Source organism: Mercenaria mercenaria, chromosome 2, assembly GCF_021730395.1.
Source record: "Mercenaria mercenaria strain notata chromosome 2, MADL_Memer_1, whole genome shotgun sequence".
NCBI lineage: Eukaryota > Metazoa > Mollusca > Bivalvia > Venerida > Veneridae > Mercenaria > Mercenaria mercenaria.
This window is the reverse complement of record NC_069362.1, coordinates 49,232,656-49,254,454: the sequence shown is the minus strand read 5'-3', so window position 1 is coordinate 49,254,454 and position 21,799 is coordinate 49,232,656. Positions and strand designations below refer to the sequence as shown.

General features: G+C 34.3%; 1 protein-coding gene and 2 long non-coding RNA genes across 3 annotated transcripts; all 3 read left to right on the top strand.

Moving 5' to 3' along the window:
- The first annotated feature begins 356 nt into the window (after window positions 1-356).
- On the top strand, window positions 357-8,548 carry LOC128555109 (protocadherin Fat 1-like). Its single transcript, XM_053536554.1, has 10 exons — window positions 357-542; window positions 1,273-1,347; window positions 1,722-1,802; window positions 3,499-3,668; window positions 4,135-4,185; window positions 4,407-4,499; window positions 5,008-5,097; window positions 5,852-5,863; window positions 7,568-7,693; window positions 8,063-8,548. The coding sequence occupies exons 2-10, from the start codon at window positions 1,296-1,298 to the stop codon at window positions 8,153-8,155; spliced, it is 768 nt and encodes a 255-aa protein (XP_053392529.1). The 5' UTR covers window positions 357-542; window positions 1,273-1,295; the 3' UTR covers window positions 8,156-8,548.
- Window positions 8,549-13,492: 4,944 nt separating this feature from the next.
- On the top strand, window positions 13,493-19,447 carry LOC128555108 (uncharacterized). The gene is made up of 6 exons (XR_008369795.1): window positions 13,493-13,619; window positions 14,984-15,153; window positions 15,399-15,449; window positions 18,374-18,463; window positions 18,761-18,850; window positions 19,422-19,447. It is a non-coding gene; the product is annotated as an uncharacterized LOC128555108 (long non-coding RNA).
- A 797-nt stretch (window positions 19,448-20,244) lies between these two features.
- On the top strand, window positions 20,245-21,799 carry LOC128555107 (uncharacterized). The gene is made up of 2 exons (XR_008369794.1): window positions 20,245-20,376; window positions 21,251-21,799. It is a non-coding gene; the product is annotated as an uncharacterized LOC128555107 (long non-coding RNA).

Sequence of the window (21,799 nt, the reverse complement as noted above, 5' to 3'; positions counted from 1 at the left end):
TTTTCTTTCTTCCCTCGATTTACTTTGATTATGGGATAAATAATTTATTTACGTTTGAGCGTAGCGAATTAGGAAATAAGGCACACATAAAAGTCTCACTTTATGTATGATATTGCTGGATGCAATTTCGCCTCACAGTGGGTCGTAAAAAAATCTTCAAATCGTAGAGAAAAATGTCGATATACAGCTATTAGCGTATCACTTTGGTCAAATCTATCGTTTGAGAAAAATTGACACTTTCTGAAGTGAAAACTTGATTATTTGTATGTATCGTTAGACTAAGTGTAACACATTTAAACAAAAGCGCTGATACATGTACAAGTGTACACTTTAGATAAGTTGCTTTACCGCTTTTAGACAGAGTAAACACATTTGTCATAACGATTGCAAAGCAAGATAGAGCTTATCGTTTAAATAAACAACAAGCAAACCATTAACTCTTGACTAATAAAGCACTTAAAAGATTTTACGGATAACCAGTAACTATTACAACACACAAGATTTACATTAGCTGTTAGAATCGGGATCTACCATTTCTGAAGGTAAACCATTTTTTGTTTTTTGTTTTAATTTACACACTATAATTCGTATGACACCAATAATTAAATAAACTTGTTGTAAGTTATTGTCCAAGAAGCGCTTCTTTTTATCCTGTCTTAATTATAATTGTAGGTCTAAGCCGTAACTGACATTAGTAGCTGCCAAAAATGGAAAGGTCATTTATTGTTACAATCTCATTTAAACGTTTAATAGTGTTATTATACCCGATTAGAACACTAAAGTCTTTTAAGATGTCTCAACAAAATAAGTTTTTGGGGTTTATATTTGAATCACGTTTTGCCGTCCATCTGTCTGCCCGTCTGTCTGTCTGATTGCTTGTCTCTCCGTCTATCCGTATCGAAACATTTAAGCCAATAATTTTGAAGCAAAGTAAAATAACTTGATTCATTGATAGAATACAGTAAAAGAAGGTTTACAGCATAAAGTCAGACTCAATGTTGAAACAATTTAAAAACTTTCTCTTTTCTATCCTTTATTTTTTCACATTTTGTAACACCTTAGACAAGAAATTCAAATTCTTTGAAGGAAATTTAACGTTTTTAGTTATCAAATTACTTTTATTTAAGAAATTTTAGAATCACTATGACGGGAAAAACTAGAAGCATACTTTGTTGATCGACTTCACTTACTACATGCATTTCTGTAAATTACATGAAGAACTTCAGCATTTTGCTGCTAGTACAATATAATCTATGAAAGTTTTTCTTTCAGTAAAAAGTGTTACCTGAAACATCATGAATTTCATAAATGATGTTAGAGGCTTCCTGGTCCTTGCAGCGTTCATAGGTACATGTATATTTCTTTAAATCAAATATTTCATATGTTAAACGAATATTTCATTGAAATGATTCGCTTCTAAGAAGCATTTTCTGTGTAATGGGTATAGTATACTGACATCATGAGGGTTAGGTAACAAAATAATTATATGCATAAAAATATTCGTCATTCCAAAGCTTGAATCCGGAAAATACCGGAGTGTGATATATCACAGGCGCTTCAGGTGTTTTTAAGTCACAGTCATTGGTTTTAGCTTACTATTTCTTACAAACAATAGTGGGAAATATTTGGACTTGACGTGTACAAACCTTGTTCAATGCCACAAACATTCCTAGACGAAGAATAATTGTACATTGTAACAATTTGATTGATATCTTGTTTAGGTTGTTCCCAATCAGCTGGTCCACTCGTCAGCGATTCTAGTTGTGGTCCCTACTCGACCATAAACGAGGATTTCCCTCTCTGTAAGTAAAGAGCTCCTTTTATATCTATCCACTGAATCTTGAATACAGAGAATCATTTGAAATTAAGCTCTGCCTAAATTGAAAATCGATCTTCCATCAAACAGAATTAAAATCTTTTTCAACAATGTGCTATTTTCTTACATATTTATGAAAGATAGATATTTTATTACGACGCTTATTTCTCCCTATACAATCGTTACGGAGTGATTTTTCCCTCCTGCTGGGCCCTGTAACTATTTCCTCCAAGACTTGAAAGATACGCTGAGTACTCGTGACACTAGTAAATCATTGCACCACGGGTTCAAACAACGTATGGTATAAATTATAGTCATATCAAAGACACACGTTTCAGATCATGTCAAGAGGTAGCCTGCATATTCCTAATCAAGTGGGGTTGTTTTGAAAGTTTAAGCTGTCGTACATTAAATGTAAAAACCTATCCTCATCTTCGAAGTAGTCAGATTTTCTTTTAATGATAGGTGTTCGGTCGCTAAAGGTCTTTTCTTTAATATGTACATTGCCATCTCTAGGTTTGAAATAACTCGTATTTACCAGATTATTCTCAACGTTTTCATTTATTAGATGCGGTTGACCTTCCAACACCAATAAGCTAGCCGTAACAGATGCAAATTGAAATTTTAAGCTAAAATTACTTATGGCATAAAATCAACCCACTGGTCATTGCTTTAGTTGCAATGTGTGAAAATTGCGGTTTTGCAAGATGCGTAGACGCTTATTGACGCAATAAAAAGCGACTTCTTCCTAAAAAAAATCGCAGCTAAACACTCACTGCACGTGCGGATCTCTTTAATCATGGGCAAATATCTCCAGCACACGTACCTATACATTTTATTGCACCATTTTATAGACTATATGTTTATTTACGAATATGAGAAGTTTCATTTAAATCTACATTGCAGAAAACGTTGTGTTCCAAAAAATGTTAGAAAAGTTATTATTTTCTGCTACTATTTGACACTCATTATAAAATCTTGTAAGATGTCTAAATTTTTCAAATCAGTCTAGCAGAAATGCATTGCAAGTGCGCGACCATATCTGTGTAACTTGCCTAAATTTCTAAGAATATTCTGAAGTATTGTTTAATCAAATTCTGCTTTGGTCCGAACGTGCATACCTACCTTTTAATAAAATAGGCAAACAAATGTCAGGTAACTGAGTGTATTTGTACGGCTTTAGCGTATTTTTCAACAGTTTTCCAGTCATATAAACGACGGGGTCTAATAGAAGCATCGAGTACAATGTTCATAGTGCTGCCAACAAGAATACCATGCCGAAGACACGTAACATGATTCCCCATCCAGTCATATTATACTCACATCGTGTTGACCTGTCCTGGATATATCCTTTAATTTGTTTTCAAGCGGGAAATGGTTTATACCATGCATTTTAAATTGCCTCTTAATAGAATTGTTAGAATTGTGTATAACAAACATTTGAAGAAATATTGTTTTTAAGATGTTCATAAAATGCCATTAATCAGTTTGACGTGAAATATTACATGACAGTATTGTTTTTGTAAACATATCCCTAATTTGTTTGCCTCAGATGTCTCAAAATATTATATTTACCTCACGAAGAAACTATTTAGGCATGTATTCTGACTTCATGAACTTGTGCCATTCCTACTTTCAGGTTTTCGGATTTTCCTCTAGTTTGTAGTTCAAATATATTTCAGTTGGTGCTGTCTGCAGGTTCCATGTTACGGACATTGATGCCAACGACCGTATAAAAGTAATACCTGATGATGATACGACTGCACAGTACTTCAATATTGTTCTTGAGGGAAGTGGAAATAATGTCTGGGTAAATGTAACACTTAAGAAGCCTTTGGACAGAGAAACGCTGGTTAGTTATGTGCTTGTAATATTAATCTTTAGTCTGCTAAAATTTGGGCAGGACCATTTACTATTCAAAGGGGTATTCACTGAAAATTTACTGACATAATAGCGAACAGTGCAGACCGTAATCAGACTGCACGAATGTGCAGGCTGATTTTGGTCTGCACTGGTCTCAAATACAGAATCATTTACCGCCAGTAAGCTAAAGGCTAAGTTTCATATAGAATTTCACATGTCTCCTTAATATCAAAATGTTTATTCTCACGGTAGCCCAAATAGAAAATGTACAATTATAGTACATTATGAACTTGCTACACTGGTTTGATAAAATATGATTGCATTTGGTATTAGAACATATCAACAGACTTAGAACTATCGGACTGATTAAATATTTATAAATATGACTAAATGTGTGATTTATCATTGCAAGTAGATAATTGATATATATATATATGTAATTCTCAATCTTTCAGGGAGGCATGGTGACGATGCAAATTTCAATAATAGACACCCAACACAACCAGGTAGTGAAATCATAAAATTTACACACAGATAAATAAACTGTGGTTTTTTGTAGTTTATCAAAAGAATATGTTCATCATCGGAACATGTGATATATTGATAATTCTATATGTGCATCTTGCTTTCGACGAATTTATATTGTAACAAATAATTTTTTCCTTTATAAATGTTTAATTCTTCTGATTTTGAAATATGTGTAATAAAATGTTTTAATACATTTCAGCTGCATTATGAACATACTATTTATATTATTGACGTCAACGACGAACCACCGGAGTTTCAAAATTTGTCTTCATACATGTTAGAAATAAATGAGGTATGTTTAGTTTATATTTTTTAATGTTATGTGTTAAAAGAGTCATTAGCAAAATTGACACTTTCTTTCTTTTGTAAGTTATCTAAACAACTCAGCCGAGCTAGCTAAATCAATATCTCAGCTCTCAGGTAAATTATCACAAATTGCTACAATTGCGTAAAAATTTATTGAACACGTTCTTGCAGCTGAAAAGTCAACTCCATGGATTTAAGTTTGTTTGTTTGTTTGTTTTGGGTTTAACGCCGTTTTTCAACTTTATTCAAGATATGTAATGACGGACAGTTAACGTTACCAGTGTCCATAGATTTTGTACCAGTACAAACTTATTCTCTGCAAGAAACTACCAGCTTCCTCAAATGGATCAGAGGTGGAGGATGAATGATTTTAGAAACGTTGTTTACTATCAAATCGTCACTGGAACATACGCCTCGCTCATGAATCGAAAGTGCATATAAACTTGCAAAAAACCCTACAAAATTACATTTTAAACAATATTTATTTCTTTAAGTTACCATGCAATAAAACAGTGGTATATACGAACATACATGCAACAGACAAAGACAGCGGTGCAAATGGTAGAATTAGATATGCAATGACGGTATGCATTTTTTAATGGTTTAGCAAATAAATAAAGTAAACTACGAAGTAGTTCGCGAAACATATTTTTGTAATGTATCATTTGTAGCAATGAATTAATATGATAAACTGGAAAGAGTTAGTATCGTGCATGTAGCGAATATAACCCTTTTACACCCTTATTATTTGGTACCAGCTTGAAATAATTTTACGTCCACGTACCCCTTTGGTACCTCGCATTTGCGGATTTGACAGCTACTTGTTCTATTATTACATTTTCATAAAACGAATATATGCTACAATTTACTGTATGCAACATTAACCTTTAAATCTATTTCACAATCAGTGACCGTTCTTAACGAAAAGACACCGTCTATGCCGTTGCAGTAAGCTGCCACGGACTCTTCAGAATATCTGATTGTGTGTGTGTGTTTTTTTATTAAAAGCACATTGCTGGACTATATAAACCTGAACAGACCATGTGTGATAAAATAGTGGCATCGTATTTATAAATACAGTAACATTTTAGGAATTTGAATTTATTCATCCTATTTTGCAACTTTGATTACCGATGTCATTTTTCGTTATAGCATATATCGAGGAATTTTAAAATGTAAATTGATCTGCTATATCAAATAATTTGTTTAATATTAAAGAGACCTTATCTTTAGAAGTATGCTTGTAAATATTTTATGTATTTTCAGTGAATAAAATAATGCTTTTTTACGACGAATATCTACTAGAAAATTAACGGCAATGTTTTTAAAATATTTCAGCCGAAAGTACAGGTAATATTTCGTTTTTAGCGTTAATATCAGTGTACACTTCACAAGTAAATATGTTTCATATTTTTACCAGATCTGTACTGCAGTTCAGCTGACTAATAACTAAATACAAGTTTAGTTACATATTCTGTGATATTTTATTTTTATACACGAAGGAAAAGCTATACAATGAATTGCTGTAAAATGTTTTGTTCTAATATAAATCATTTTAATACAACAAATGAGCCGCGCCATGGGAAAACCAACACAGTACATTTGCACTCCCCTTTTTTACCAGCCTGCGTATCTGTCCCCTAACGGTTTCTTTAATTGCAAAAGGCTTTGAAAGCGAACAGCGTGGATCTTGAACAGACTGCGCTATGTTGATTTTATCATGACGCGGCTCAGATAATGTCATTATGGCGAATTTCAAGCTCTCGGTGGTAAATTATGGCCCTGGTACCACCCGAAGCTGTAATTTAGGCAAGAACAGTCAAGAGGTAAGGAAACATTAACGGCCAGTTTAGTTGCTTTAGACTTCTTCATAACATATTAGTATGTAGAAATAATTTTAAAAATGAACGCAAGACTGTGATTTATTCTATTTATTAGTCCCCTGCCGGTGGAAAACTGGAGGAGAAAGTACGAATGTCCTCCGTCCGTCTGTCCGTCCGCAAAACTGGATCTTGCAATTACTCAAAAAGGATTCAAGCTAGGTTTATAAAACTTATACGTATGTGAATATAGGGCAATATGTAGATTATGCACGTATATAACATATGCTTGTTGGTCAAAGGTCAACGTCACTGATGAAAGTCAAATTAATATTGTTTCTGCACCATAACGAAAGTAATCTTAGTGCTACACTCGATGAGACAATGAATCAACACATTATCTCTTCTTGTCGGTTAAAGGTCAAGGCCACCGGCTGGGGACTTCTGTATCTGTTAGCTTGTTTTCTTAGTTTTAAGACACATCGACATCATGTAGGTCATAAGACGATTTCCTTGTATTATTGAGAAAGATGCTCATCCTGGTATATTTTGAAGCACGGAAGGCACCTTGTGTACCAATCTGACTAAAGTACATCTCCTATTACGCTACGCTTAGGATCTGAACACGAGCTATTGATAGCCTCGTTCTGACGACCCTTCCGCTAGTCAATCAAAAGCTAACTTACAAATTCTGCAAGTTGAAAAAAGCCTTGGTTTTTGATATCTACAATTCTTATGTCGTAAGATGTCACATAGCCGGTTAGCTCAGGCGGTAGGACATTTGCTCTGTAAGCGAGGGGTCCCGGGTTCGAGCCCTGGACGGACTGCAAATTTTTCTTACTCTTTGACATTCGAACAAATCGTCTGATTGGTTCAAATAAAAATAGATTTGCGAAAATAAAAATAGCAGTATTGGAAATCCAAAATATACAGAAGACGAATGTGAATGGGTCATTCTCAGATCTTCGTTTAGAAGATCAAGTATTTTAGTCAGATTGCTTGTGTACATGCCAGCTCAATCCATTAGCCAGGTCAATGGCTGTCTCAATTCTACAAGCGATTGAGGTTATGAACCAACAGTGGTGACGGGCATGTGATAAAACGTTTGCGGTTTTAATCCTATCACCCGACCACGGAGGCCCACTGTTAGGCTATCAAAGTTAGACAACAAAGTAAGTGTCACTTTACAGTCACTTCCAGTGATTTGATTTTAATCTCGTTAATTTGTTTTCAGTCACTAGAAGCACGGCAGATGTACAGTCAGACATTCTCTATAGACCCAGTGACAGGGCATGTATCTTTAAACTCGTGTTTAGACTATGAAAGAAACAGTTACTATCAGTTCAGAGTAACGGCACAGGTACATTTTCATAATTTTGACTTTTGCTATCATATATAATATATTATTTTAAAGATTTTTTGAAGACACACATATGATTGAAGGAAAGCCTAACCTTAAAGATTAAAGGATACAAGCAAAGGAGAGCTTCAAAATTTTGCAGATGATCAATTAAACTTCTTACTTTTGAGTTTTCTGATATCATATTTTGGTGATTTTAGGGTTTGAAATATTAAATGCATTTATTGAAATATTAAATGCATATATTATTTTGAAAATATGTGTTTTTTTGTCAAGGTCATTGAAACATTTTGTTGGCTATATGCTCATAATCGTATTAATCAATAATAGCATCAGACATATTACTGAATAACTGTTCCTACATTTTAGGATGCCGGATCTAACATACAATTCACCAGTACGACTGAATTAGTAATTTTGGTCAAAGACGTTATAGACGAGTCAGCATTCATAACTGGCTAGAGAAATTGTTTTGGAAAAAGTAGTTTTTACATTGTAGTTCTACTCTTTTAGAATGTAGTATGCAATCGTTAGTAAATACCTCTAGCGTCTGTAGGGAGATAACCTGTGCAAACAACAACAAAATCATGTTACATAAAACGCGGCTTGCAGACATGAATAACTCTAAATCTAACTTTGACCTCAAAGACACTTCTTTGCTAGGAACATATTATCATCAATATCTAAATTTTGCAGTTCGTTCCATAATATACTTGACACAATATGTTGTTCAATTTCTGTTCCCATGGGAACATGGAGTCCGTTCATTGTTTCACTCCACTAGCATTACATTTATAATGGGACATAAGGGATATTGCACATTCTTTTACATCCCACAAACATTCTGTGTTTTTTTTTTTTTTGCTTTTTTCAAACTACTTTTAGATGTAATTATATTCTTGACAAGCTAGCTGTTTGAAAATTCTGCTACATCTGTATCAATAAACATAAAAAACGTATCTATTGTTTTGTATATAATCGTCCTTTCAGTTGTAAAGATTAGGAAGAAAGATACCAGGCAAAATGTGTATCCGCTGGATAAAGTTTTGTTTTTTTCAACTCGGTTAATGTATGTTGAATACCACGTAAACATCTACATTACCACGTCATCATCTACATGATCTGCATTACATCATTATCAAATGGATAAAACACATACACTACAGTATTATTTGTCGGTAACTGCCAATTTCCCAACGATGCATCATCCCCTGCTAAATAGTCACATGAGACTTGGTTATCTATGAACAGACTCAATCAAACCAAGTCTGCTATCATTCTTCTTGGTTGCATTCTTTGCTTCCAAAGGATCTTTTTACATATTTTTTTAACTGTTCCTGGTAATCAAACCAGGATGGGATATTTTTATTTGCCTTTTTGTCTTGTATACTATATTATAGTATTCTTTATAATGTACATACATACCACAGATAACTTCAAAATATGGTGCTGTCATCCTACTGTTACGCCCTATATAAATATATTTCTGTATCTCTTGCAACAAATCTCGAAATTTACACGATATCTTTCCTTCCACTGCTTTAATTTTGGAACTGCCTGTCTCAATATGCCGAAAATCATTCTACGCCGAAGATCCTTAAGGCTACTAATCATTCTAGACGTCAGACTCTGTGTTATTAGTTTTTAAAGTGTGTACAAAACAAAAACACTTTTAGATACAAAAAGGAAAAGAACATTGTTGGAGCGAGTCTATTACTAAAGAGAATGATGATGATATAACCTGATGCTGCTCCCAAAACTGGCTTTGTCTTGTCGGCATTTGGATTTCTTACATGTACAAACATGTTAGACCTTTTTCAAGCAGTAATATTGAACCGTCATCCAATTGTGCTTAGCTGCAACATCAAAGGTGATTTGCTTGACACAAAACTATTTGAAATTATTCCTGAGAACAAATTGTCGAAGATAAATGATAAAACGGAAGTTACTGAGCAGTGAAACATATGTAAGTTTACTCCTGTGCAATTGGGATTTACTTGTTTGCTCGGCAGCCAACCAAGTTGATTTATGAATAATTGAACTCGCAAACGGGTCATCCACCAGTAATTACCGAATGTATTATACTTCAAGAACACTCTATCATTTTAACACAATGTTTTTTAATGTTCTTACTACCAGAAGAGTTACTGCACATTGTAATTTACTGTCGGACAGACTTAATAAGTGATCATATGGCTGCTTGGGAAATAAACATTATTCACTAACTTAACGTTTCAAAGCTATAACTATTATAGTATGAAAAGTGGACCTAAACAAAAGGAATGCCAAATTTATATAAGGCCATAGCGTTGACAAAATGTAAATCAAACTTGTGGTTCTTGACCTACGTACTAACCTAATGATGATAGTTTTAAAGCCATAGCTCGTATAGTTTTTTAAATAAAAGTTGACCTAAACAATTTTAAACAACGATGACGCCGACGATCAAGTGACGACAGTAACTAGTAGATGTTTTCAAAAATCAGACAAGGCGTACTGAAAAAAATGTACATGGAGTCCCTAATGTGCTCGCCACAACAAATATAATAATTTTTTTGCAGATAATATATTTCTTAGCTGGTACTCATAAATGATTTGCTTAATCTATTCCCACAAGATCATCACCATTAATGCCGATAGTTGATAACAGTCATTAAAATATTATATTTCTGTCGATCTCAATCTATTTTTGCTGAACTGATTACTGTCCGAAATGGATATGTGTGGCATTAGTGTTCCATATTTTTGTGGTATAAAACTTTTTTTGTTCTGATATTTTATTCGTTCACTCTATTATCACAAAAGATATTGATTTATATCACCGAGTATACCATGTCATAGACAATCTATACAAGATAATCAAACCCTTGAAAATCTTAATCTTTGAAATTGTTGTTTAAGTACTGACTGTGGGCGAAATACTTGTTATGAGATAAGACTATCATTTAAGATTATAGTAGTTAAGTATGTTTATCTGTTAGACTGAAATCGTGACAATCATACGAATGAGAAATATAAAAGAAATAAACATTTCAATGAAAAAATTGAAATAACTTTCTGCGAGATGGTAAAAGCATATACTGTAAGAAACGGCAGTAGTATGTACTTTCCACACATGTACCTACTCACCGGACACATCAAAGAACCATACTGTCTTTTCACAAAGAGCTAATCTAAGTTAGCCGGACAGGCCTGTATCTAAAAGAATTTTCATTTGCTCTGGGAGCTTTGTCTGGTCGGATCGCTCTGTGTCTATACTAGCAAGCGCTGACTTTGGCGCCCTGTGTGGCTGCCTTTGCGCTCTGTAAAGCGTCCTTGAACGTGTTTATCATGAAAAGGGCGCTATGTTGCACCTTAAAATGGTAGCAACGTATTTTGGTAGTCACTACCAAAATGCGGCCGAGTTTTGGTAGTCACTACCAAAATGCGTTACACTCAACGCAATTTGGTAGTTTACAAAAATGTAGTACCAAAATGCGTTGGATATGTACACATCCAACGCAAAATGGTATTGATAATAATCTCATGATTTACAAGAAGAATATTTTGCAACAAATGGACCTTATTATTTAAAAGAGAGTCATGATGGAACTAAATCGCTCATCCGATATTGGCCTTTTGACCTTGAAACTATAAGGGCCCTAGATTCAATCAAGCAGGACCATTGGAACACAAGTGGGAGAGGCCAATGCAACTCTAACTTTGACATACATCGAGAGATATTGAAGGAACTTGGCAAAACTGTTCACCACAATTATTTGATGTGTCGTTTGCGTGACTCTGGGACAGGTTTCACAAACGCCCAAAAGTAAGTATAGACTGTTCGAGATTAAAATTCAGGAGATTTACGAGAAAAGGTCAAATAAGACGGGTTGTATAATACATTTCAGTAGACATGAAACCTTCATCCACCAAATATCTTGAGCGATCAAAGGGGCGTAACTCCAGAACTACTGGGACGATCCGACTGATTATCAAACTTGCCCGAGATGTTAATATTCTGACCAAGTTTGGTGAACATTGGATATGAACTTCTCAAGTAAGATAGCGAACAACTTTTGGAGCCGCCCGCCCTGCCCCGACCTCCGCAGGTCTTCTCATAATACGTCGTATACAAATGAAAAAAAGGCCAAAATCTGCGATTAATATTTAGAGAAAATTATTCGCATTTGTATATGTAGATAAGTAGTAAGATACATGAAATTGTATACCTTATTGCGGAGGGAGCTTTATTTCTGAGTAAATGGTATATTTCTTATCCATATACACAGAACCCACCATTTCCATGCGTTGTCATACTACTCGCATGTATACACCAAAATACAGATCTAAATCTAACGACGGAGAATTTTCGGAGAATTTATTATTTGGAAAATTATTCTAGTAAGCCCACGCCCATATTTTACCAATATTTTACTTTGTGTTTCAAAGATAACTGTGATGCACTATCGAAGCCCCTCACCTTTAAAGAGAAAAAATCTTTTTTGCCGGAGAATGCACAATTTATGTTATCTGGGATGTTTTAAAAAATATCTAGGTGGAAGACCCACGTTCCATCCTCGCATTTATACTTCGTTTTACAGAATTCAACATTTTCGTGTTTTAAAATATATCTCGGTGGACAATCCCTCCGACAACACTAGCACATTAAAACAACAAAACAATAACGATGTTATTGCATAGGAAGCGTCGTTTGAGGCCCCTTTCACACGATCAGGAATCTACATTTTTATTGTTTTGTTTTTTTACGAATACTATATCTCGGGAGGGGAACTCCGAACCCCCTCCCCCACCATTTTTATAGGATACATTCCCTCCTTTTATCTCTCTATTTTGTATATTGAATATTTTTTTCGAAATTTGATGCAAAAGTTTAAAAAAGAACTGTTATCGAGTTTTCTATTGTTTTTTTTTCTGGCGATAAAGATAAATTTAAAAATAGAAAAGACACGAATTGGACAGAACGATTTCGAACAAAAATCAGGAACTGTTTTTTTTTATTATTGGAAGTTGAGTTATACATGCATTTGAATGTGATCGGGTCTTATAGCTCTTCTATTCAGATGTTGAAAAATGAATTTTGAATTGCTGGTACTCATGGAAAACAACCCCATTTGTTTTGTAGTGAGCTACTGTAAAAATGTAAAGATAAGAATTCTATTTTGTGTGCGTTTATACGGGTAGAGATCACTTTGGGACTTCTTGCAAATCCATGAACAACCAGTGTCTTACATAGATTAGTGTGTCACAAAATGCTAAACTGTTACATTTTCAAAAATAACTTATGATAAAGCTCTCTGTCATTTTTTTCAGCATCATACTTTGTCACAGAGATAGGAGAAAGAGAAAAGAATAATGAATTTCTTTGCCAGAAGAGAAGTTTTGGTCCTTGCATTTATTATAGGTACATGTACCTGTACACAAATTTCAAACCTATTGTTTGATCCATCTTTTCCATTATGGTGATTACAAGAGTCCTTGGTTTCTTTCAGAAGAAATAAAATACCATTTAAATACTAGAACACAGTTCATGAAAAATCCTGTTACGGATTTGGCAGATCAAACTATAGATATATTATAAATAAATATATAATTATTCTGACAAACAGAGATTGATTGCATGACGACGGACTTTGACAAAGCAAGTCTTTCCATTTTTCCATACATGCAATCAGTACCGGTAAAATGGTCATAAATTCACTCTATTTCTTATCATATAACATATTTGGAACATGCGTCTGAACTCGACGTATGCAAAACACTATACAAATCTGTGCAAGTAAACGACATGTATCACTTTCCAGAATGAATAATAGCGTGGTATGTTGATAATTTTTTATTTTGTCTTGGATAGGCTGTTCACATGCAAGTACTCCGTACATAAGTGAATCTAGTGGATCATATACGTCTTTACCTGAAGACTTCAGTAAGTATTCCGTTGCGTTCATCTTGAACCTGTCAAAAATTGTACATAAAATGTGTTTAACAAGCGTTTCATGATGTTCATAGATAAGAACAACTGAACCATAATTTATTAGAAGTATGATTATTAATTTCTTGATATTAATTGATAATAATTGTAGATGCTACATTCAGATGCTACATTTGTGTTGTAAATACAGTATAATATAAGAATAACGATGCACTGTTACTAGTCTATATCTATAAAATAGAAAAAAGTGGAAACTTCACAGGTCGTTCAACACGACAAAAACGAAAATTTCGCATGCTCGGTTTGATTGAGCCTGTTCGTGGACGGTAGTGGAAATGCATGCTACCGTCCACGCCTTATAGCCCTGGGTTGAGCAGAACTCAGCATTTACACATGCTAAATGTACAAAAAGCAATTTGGGACATCCGCAGATGTATTCAAACGGCGGTGAACATGGAACCTTCAATGATACACGTGTTGAGGCGTGTAATTCCATGATGAGCGGCGTTTGGTCCCCAGATAAAATAATGGGTTTGCACCAAACGAGAAAACAATGGGCAGAACTAAACAAACTGGGAATTTAGAAAGAGGATCTGAGGTTATGGAGCCTGCATATCACAGGAACTGCCAAAAGACAAAATTAAAAAGCAGGCACCATATCCAAGGGGTGATTATACAATACCCAAGGCTATGAAAGCGGGAGTATTGGAACCACCCAAGCCGAAATGGTCATGTTGAGAAACTAAACAGTATCAATAACACGACATAAAAGTCGTGTTGAACGATCTGAGAAGATCGAAATATAACAGCCCTGATTGAATGTATGGGGAGACTTTTTACGGCGTTAATAAAAACGCGGTTTTGTGAGCAAGTCCTGATCAACCAATAAGCAGCATTCCTATTGACCCGTGTCTTTTTTCTGCGGCTGGAGAAATCAAACAAGTGGAACTAGAAATTGGTTTTCCATGAAAATAGTTTAACAGTAACAACGTTTTCTTGCGTTTCGTAAATTTCCATGCTGATAATAAATGTACAAAAGATTAGTCTTGTAATTGTAGGTCAGTAGAATGTGAAAGACGAAAGATCATCTAAATAAATGCTAGAATGTGCATTACCAAATGTACGGTTTAAATTGTATTGTTTTCTAAAGCTATTTATACATTAGCCGTCATTGAATACATCGGTTAAATAGTTTAATCGGTCAATCTGATGAAAAATTATTAAACCAAAAAAATTTAAATTAGATGTCAATGTTATGACAGATCTCTAACTTTTTACTCATAATACTTTTTAGGTACACATATCTTGATTACATGTATAGTTAGTGTACCATAGATATCTTAATTGAACATTTTCAGACGGCACTGTCTTTAAATTCCATGTCCAGGACCCTGATAAAGGGGACAGTATAACAGTAAGACCAGCTGATGACACAACTGCCAACTACTTCCGTATTATTCCATCCGGAAGTGGAAATGATGTCTGGGTAAATGTAACTGTTAAGAAACCTTTGGACAGAGAAACACTGGTAAGTCACGTGTATGTATACTATATATTCCCATAAGAGCCTGTGTTGATATTAAAACGTCGTTAAATGTTAAATTCGATATAATAATTGTGGATTACTTGATATAACTATATTGTTTTGCATTTGTAATCAGGCAAATCGTAACATTCTGAACAAATGTGCAGTACATACAGACTAAACTTTATATTTATTTTTGGAGTGGACTTATCGCAATATATAATTTCATATGACTCACACACTTCCAGGGAAGCATGGTGAAGATGCATTTTTCAATAACAGACCTTCAAACCAATCAGGTAGTAAATAATATAAATTATACACACAAAAATCAAATGCATAACTTGTTACAAGACATGCTTAAAATAATATGAATAAAAATGAAACAATAGTTATGTTCCTTATTTTCATAATTTTGGAATGTAAATTATTAGGATAACGCTTGTTTCTTTCGTACAATAGCATCTGCAGAATCGCGAGGGGTTGGTTTGTGCCCGAGCCCGGTGGGTAGCAATGTATCCTAAGTGAATTTGTTAATATTTTCACGTGAAACCAACGTGTGCTGACGCTGTTCTAGTATAAAATTTAATGAATGACTACTTTGACGATCACCAAATGTTAAATGTTCATAAAATGCACGGGACTGTCAGCTTTGATAACGTTGAATTATGCGTTTTATTGACGTAACACGTTTAAAATCGTTTCCAAGGAATGCAAATATTAAAAAGACATGTGAGCTTGTGAATGCGAGAATCTCTCTGTTAACACATGTTTACTTTCCTATAAATTTTAAACGTCAACAGAAAACGTAAAATGACACAAGTTTTATGCTACATAGATTAATATGAAACTGTAGCATCGATGACATTATGGACGAAGCTTTCAAGTAGATTATGCTTTAGAGCGGGCATTTCAAATCATTGTGCATTCATCATCTGTCTAACGCGCGTTGTAGGACTACATTCATAACAGATTTCGTACGTATGCGATCGCATTCGTAACAGGTAAAATGTGTTACGAATGTGTTTATCCAACATGGGGGTTGACATGAGAAGCACAAATGTATCATGTTAAGTTTTATACTGCAAATGTTCAATCAGTTGTTTGTCATCGCAGCATCATTAAATGACTGCCATAAGCACCAATCACAATGACGTCATAAAATTATTTGAGCTGCATCATGAGAAAATGGGCCTTCGGGAATCTTCGAGGCTTTGCGACCAGTGTGGGCTCAGATCAGCCTGCGCAACCGCGCAGTCTGATCAGGGCCCACATTTCGCTGTTATTTCAAAGAAGGCTTATTCTACCTGAATATGAAATTTTCTGACCCTAATTCAGATGCATAAATGCACAAGTCAGCTTAAATATACACTTTCCGGAAAAGCACGAAAATGTCCGAATGCCAATTTTCCCGTGACGTGGCTCAATTTTCGTTATCATTTCTGCATCCGCTGCCGCTACCACTATGATATGATTACAACTTCAGCTACTTCTGCTGTTACATTGACTAGCTGAAATGTAGACCCACATGTTCAGGTCACTGGTTCGAAACCGGTGGCGACAGACATTTGTAGCTATCTTTCGTCATCCAAGTTGTTTCAAGTTGGGTGACAAACAGGAAGTTGCCAGTCCTGGGACAAATGATATACAACTTGTAAGTGCATTTTATTTGTTGTTGAAGCGACACACCCAGCGATTTGCCGATTATAAAAGTTGAACAGGCATTGGATGTGGTGTGCATCTTCCCCTTTAATCATACATATTCATATATTCACGCATTTAGTAAAAAAGAAATCTTACAAACCAAAACCGATATTGGAAATTTATAAGTGACATGTACATGTAGTACCATGCTTCTATGAATAGACCAGTCATGATAACGGTATTCTTGCCAAGTTAAATTGCCAGATAACAAACCAGTACCAAGAAATTAACCTGAACGGAAATATCCCTCTAATTAACAAGAGTGGCGTCATGGCCCGCTATCGCTCACACGAGTAATATTACACTATACATGTTATTAAATCTGCGATTTTTGCCAAATAGGGGCCATAACTCTAAGACAAATAGCGTGATATGGCTACTTTTCGAGGGGAAAAAGCAAGATTTTAATGACATGCAAGTTTGGTCAAAATCAAATAATAAATGTGTCATGTTCACAATGCTAAAATCAGCATATTTTGTCATTTTAGGGGCCATAACTCCAGGACAAATGGTGCTATATAGCTGGTTTTCGCAAGGAACCGAGATGTTATAGATATATAACTTCTATACAAGTTTGGTCAAAATGAAATAATAAATATGGTCTCTATTGCGTTCACAACAATAAAATAAGCAAATTTTGCCATTTCAGCCATAACTCCGAGACAAATGGCGCGATATGGCTGTTTTAAAAGGAAGTGAGATCCTATATAAGTTTAATAAAAATCAAATAATAACTGTAGTCTTCACTATAGTGACAAGGATAAAATCAGCATTTTTTGCCAATTCAGGGGCCGTAACTCCAAGTCAAATGGTGCAATATAGTTGTTTTTGAAAGGAACCGAGATCTTATAGATATATAAGTCGTGTGCTGGTTTAGTCAAAATAAACAAAAAATGTGGTCGCTTTCGCGTTCACAAGGCTAAAATCAGTAATTATTGCCATCTCAGGGGCCATAACTCCAAGGCGAATAAGGTGATGTAACTGGTTTTCGAAAGGAACCGAGATATCATAGATATATAAGTTCTGTGCAAGTTTTGTCAAAATCAAATAATAAATGTTGTCTCTATCGTATTCACAAGAAAAATGTGAACGGATGGACGGCTGAACGACGGACGACGTACAAAGGGTGATCACAATAGCTTACTTTGTCACTTCGTACAAGTGAGCTAATACATGTTACAAATGTGTTTCAGATGTAAAAATGCACTTTTTTTATTTATCCGATCGAAAATTACATGTGACAAATGTGATCAGATGTCACATCAAAAATCGGCATCGATCACATTCGTCTCAAAAATTGTTATATATGTGCTTGATTTCTGTTACATATGCGATCTCATTTGTAACACCTGTTATAATGTGATCGCATTTGTAACACCTGTCACAAATGCGATCTGATACGAACGTGGTCCTACTGAGCGCGTCTAAATGAATAAAATGTATCATGGAGGAGGCAGCTTTGGAAGTTTTGTATTTCTAATTTAGAAATTGCTTGATCAAATATTGTGTTATCTTTCAGGTAAGCTTTGAGCATACGGTTTATATTTCTGATGTTAATGACAATCAGCCAGTGTTTGACAAATTAGTATACATGTTCGGAATAAATGAGGTATTTTCAACTTAATCTATGCTGACGTTAAATGTTTAAAATCGTTTCTATCTTTAAGCAATTGCAAGTCAGAATTTAGTTTTAGAATATAAATGTTTTAGAAATTAACGATGCTTACGTATTACAGAAGAAAAGTGAAAGTACGAATTTGAATGAATGAATTATAAATGGCTTTTAAGTAATTTACTAGCAGACAAGCAAATTTATCGACATATACTATGAACTTAATATGTACACTTGCAATAAATCAACTTAAAGCTTGCTGTGTGAATCACATGAACTCTTGTTTTCTTTAAGTTACCCTGCAACCAAACAACAGTTTACACGAGCATACGTGCAACAGATCAGGACACGAATGCAAATGGTAGATTAAGATATTCCATGGCGGTATGTATTTCAATAAGTCAACAATACATCGAAGGCTGCTAATCAGTCTTAAGTAGCGTGCACAATTTATTAACTGGAAAAGTATCTTTTATTGCACAGTCTGCCGTCGGAGTCAAACACTTTCATCATTCATTATTTAACGATTTGAAGCAAATTTGCGTTTGTGACTATCCAAAAGTGAAGCTGATTGCAATTTTACAGTTTCCTTTTAAATTGTTCCATGTTAGTAATAAATACAAAACTTTTATTTGCAAATTATTTGCAAACCTATCTTAGCAGTTAACACTTGCTTGTCACAACTGTACTCCGCCAATGCAGTGAATGATTTTGTCACATTCATAAATGTATTTCAATACATAATTTCATTTCCAGATTTCCTAATGTTATGCAATATAATCAGAAATATTTTATAATCAACCTGTTTTGTCAAAGAATCGGGATAAAAGATAAAAAAAACCTTAATTGTCGAAAATTAAAATGGATGAAACTATAATACTTATAGTACATGTAATGATTGAATGATATGGCGGTGTTTCAACCAATATTCAGGATATTTTTTTATATGTTTCAGCCATCTGCGCAGGTAAGTTATTTTCATATGTTTGCATTTCTTGGTACTTTAAACCGAACAAATGTATTGTAATCGCGACAATTAAATTAAATGTTTTATTTTCGAAGGATATGTATCCAAGTTTAAAACCCGATAATGTTCTATTTCGGTTTCGTTCACAGACTCGCGACAATTAAATTAAATGTTTTTAACAATTAGTCACGAACATTAATTTATTTATTTTGTTGGGGTTAACGTCGCACCGACACAATTATCGCTCATATGGCGACTTTCCAGCTTTGATGGAGGAGGAAGACCCCAGGTGTCCTCTGTGCATTATTTCACCACAGTCAAGAACCACCAACCTTCTGCAAGCCAGCTGGACGGCTTTCTCACATGAAGAATTCAACGCTCCGAGTAAGGCTCGAAACCACATCGATGAGGGGCAAGTGATTTGAAGTAAGCGACCTTAACCATTCGACCACGGAGGCCCCAATTGAAAATTAAAGTCTCCGAATAAATTGCCCCTCACCGCGGTGGGTTATAGACCTCGCTACGGGTAAAGAATTATTTTATATAAGGAAGCCATCCGGCTGACTTACGGAAGGTCAGTGGTTTTACCCAGATGCCATATTTGCCGGAGGGGCACCTTGGGTCTCCCTCTTCCAACAAAACATGTTAAGGCTTAATATGACCTATAATTGTGTCGATGTGAGGTAAAACCCTACAAAAACTAAACAACATTGTTAGATAAAGAAGATCAAACTTTATCATGCATAACATTTTGAGCATAGACTTTCTTTATGGTTTTTGAAAATGTTTTGTATAAAATGTGTTAATTTATTTTCAGTCACCAGAACTACAGAAGATGTACAATGAGACTTTCTCAATAGACCCAGTGACTGGATATGTAACTTTAAAGAAGTGTTTAGACTATGAAAGCAATAGTTACTATAAATTCACACTCATGGCAAAGGTATAGAACCATGCCAATGTCAGAACTATGAGGTTTTTTTTTGTATTCATGAAAAGCATCTATTTAAGATTTTTCAGAAACATATTTGATTAATGGACATTTTATAAATCAGGAAAATGCGCCGATAATGTATTGTATACATATTAAGAATATAAGAAGTACATGATAGAACCTAAAGCAATTAGGGAAAATAATAACATACTCAGTTTGACTCTGTTAGTGAAATAAGGCAAATTCTATGTATATAGAGCTATTGGATTTACACACAATATAGTCCAGTTTTGGAACTAAAATATTTTAACAACTTTGTAAATACAAGCAATTAAATATTATAGAATAAACGGAACTACGTGGTATGACCAATGTAAATACATGCAGCAGGAATGAGTGACATGCATGCTTCCAGCATATGGTTAGGTGCTAGTGGGGCTTGATGGACATTTAAAATTTCATTTTCTCATGAACAGACTAAATCAAACAGACTCATCTACTATTACGATGGTCTTTTCAAATAATCTATATTGAGCTACCGAATTCTTGTCCACTGTGGTTTATTTTGCGTAGGCTACGACATGGTATTTTCACTGACCTTAATTAATTTTTGTCTTTAATTAATTGATTGAAAGACGGAAAGTATAAATCTGTAATTTATATTTCATAGCAAAATTAAGTAAGACATAATCGTAAAAAATAAACCACAAAAAAGTATTTGTTGCACATTTCAGTAAAAAGGGGATCACTGATTTAACACGGTTTAAACATTTGATTTAAAACTGACAAATACATTGAAAACTATATCAAACGATTTTGCTATATATGTGTCAACTGGCTTCATTGTAGAATATAATAATGTAATAAAATCTTTATTTTCTAGGATTCCGGACCAAACGGAGGATTGAACAGTACTGCTGAATTAATTATCCATGTAAAAGACGTCAAAGACGAGTCGGCTATAATCACTGGCTAGAAACATCATTTTACAAGAATGACAATACATGTAGATCCTAATAGCACCATCTAAGTCCTTTACACTTTTGAATGATATACATAGTCTGCTCATAAGTTTTGGAAAACTGTTTTTAGTACAAAACTGTTTCAGAGAGGAATGAACCCTAGATAAGTTGGTAACTGCTTAAATTTTAAAAATGATTTTACACATGGTTGCTGAACTTCTATTTATTGAAATATTAATATATACATTTCATATCTTATTCTTCTGTCACGTAGATATGCACATTACATTAAGGAAAAATGTAAAATATAAACAGTGCGTATTCTCATAAATCATAAGTGTTTTGTACACATGATACAATATAGCTTAAGTGGAAAAGATGTCAGGAAATCATATTTTCAGGTGAAAAAATTGAACTGTAATTGTGTTTATCTGTAAAATAATCTGCTATTAAAGCTAAGTATGTTGCGG

Excerpts from the sequence above, each read along its gene's own strand:
- LOC128555109 (XM_053536554.1), top strand. The coding sequence starts at position 1,296 with ATGAATTTCATAAATGATGTTAGAGGCTTCCTGGTCCTTGCAGCGTTC. Across the intron at positions 1,803-3,498 it reads AAACGAGGATTTCCCTCTCT|TTGGTGCTGTCTGCAGGTTC; the intron begins GTAAGTAAAGAG and ends AATATATTTCAG. Across the intron at positions 3,669-4,134 it reads CTTTGGACAGAGAAACGCTG|GGAGGCATGGTGACGATGCA; the intron begins GTTAGTTATGTG and ends TCAATCTTTCAG.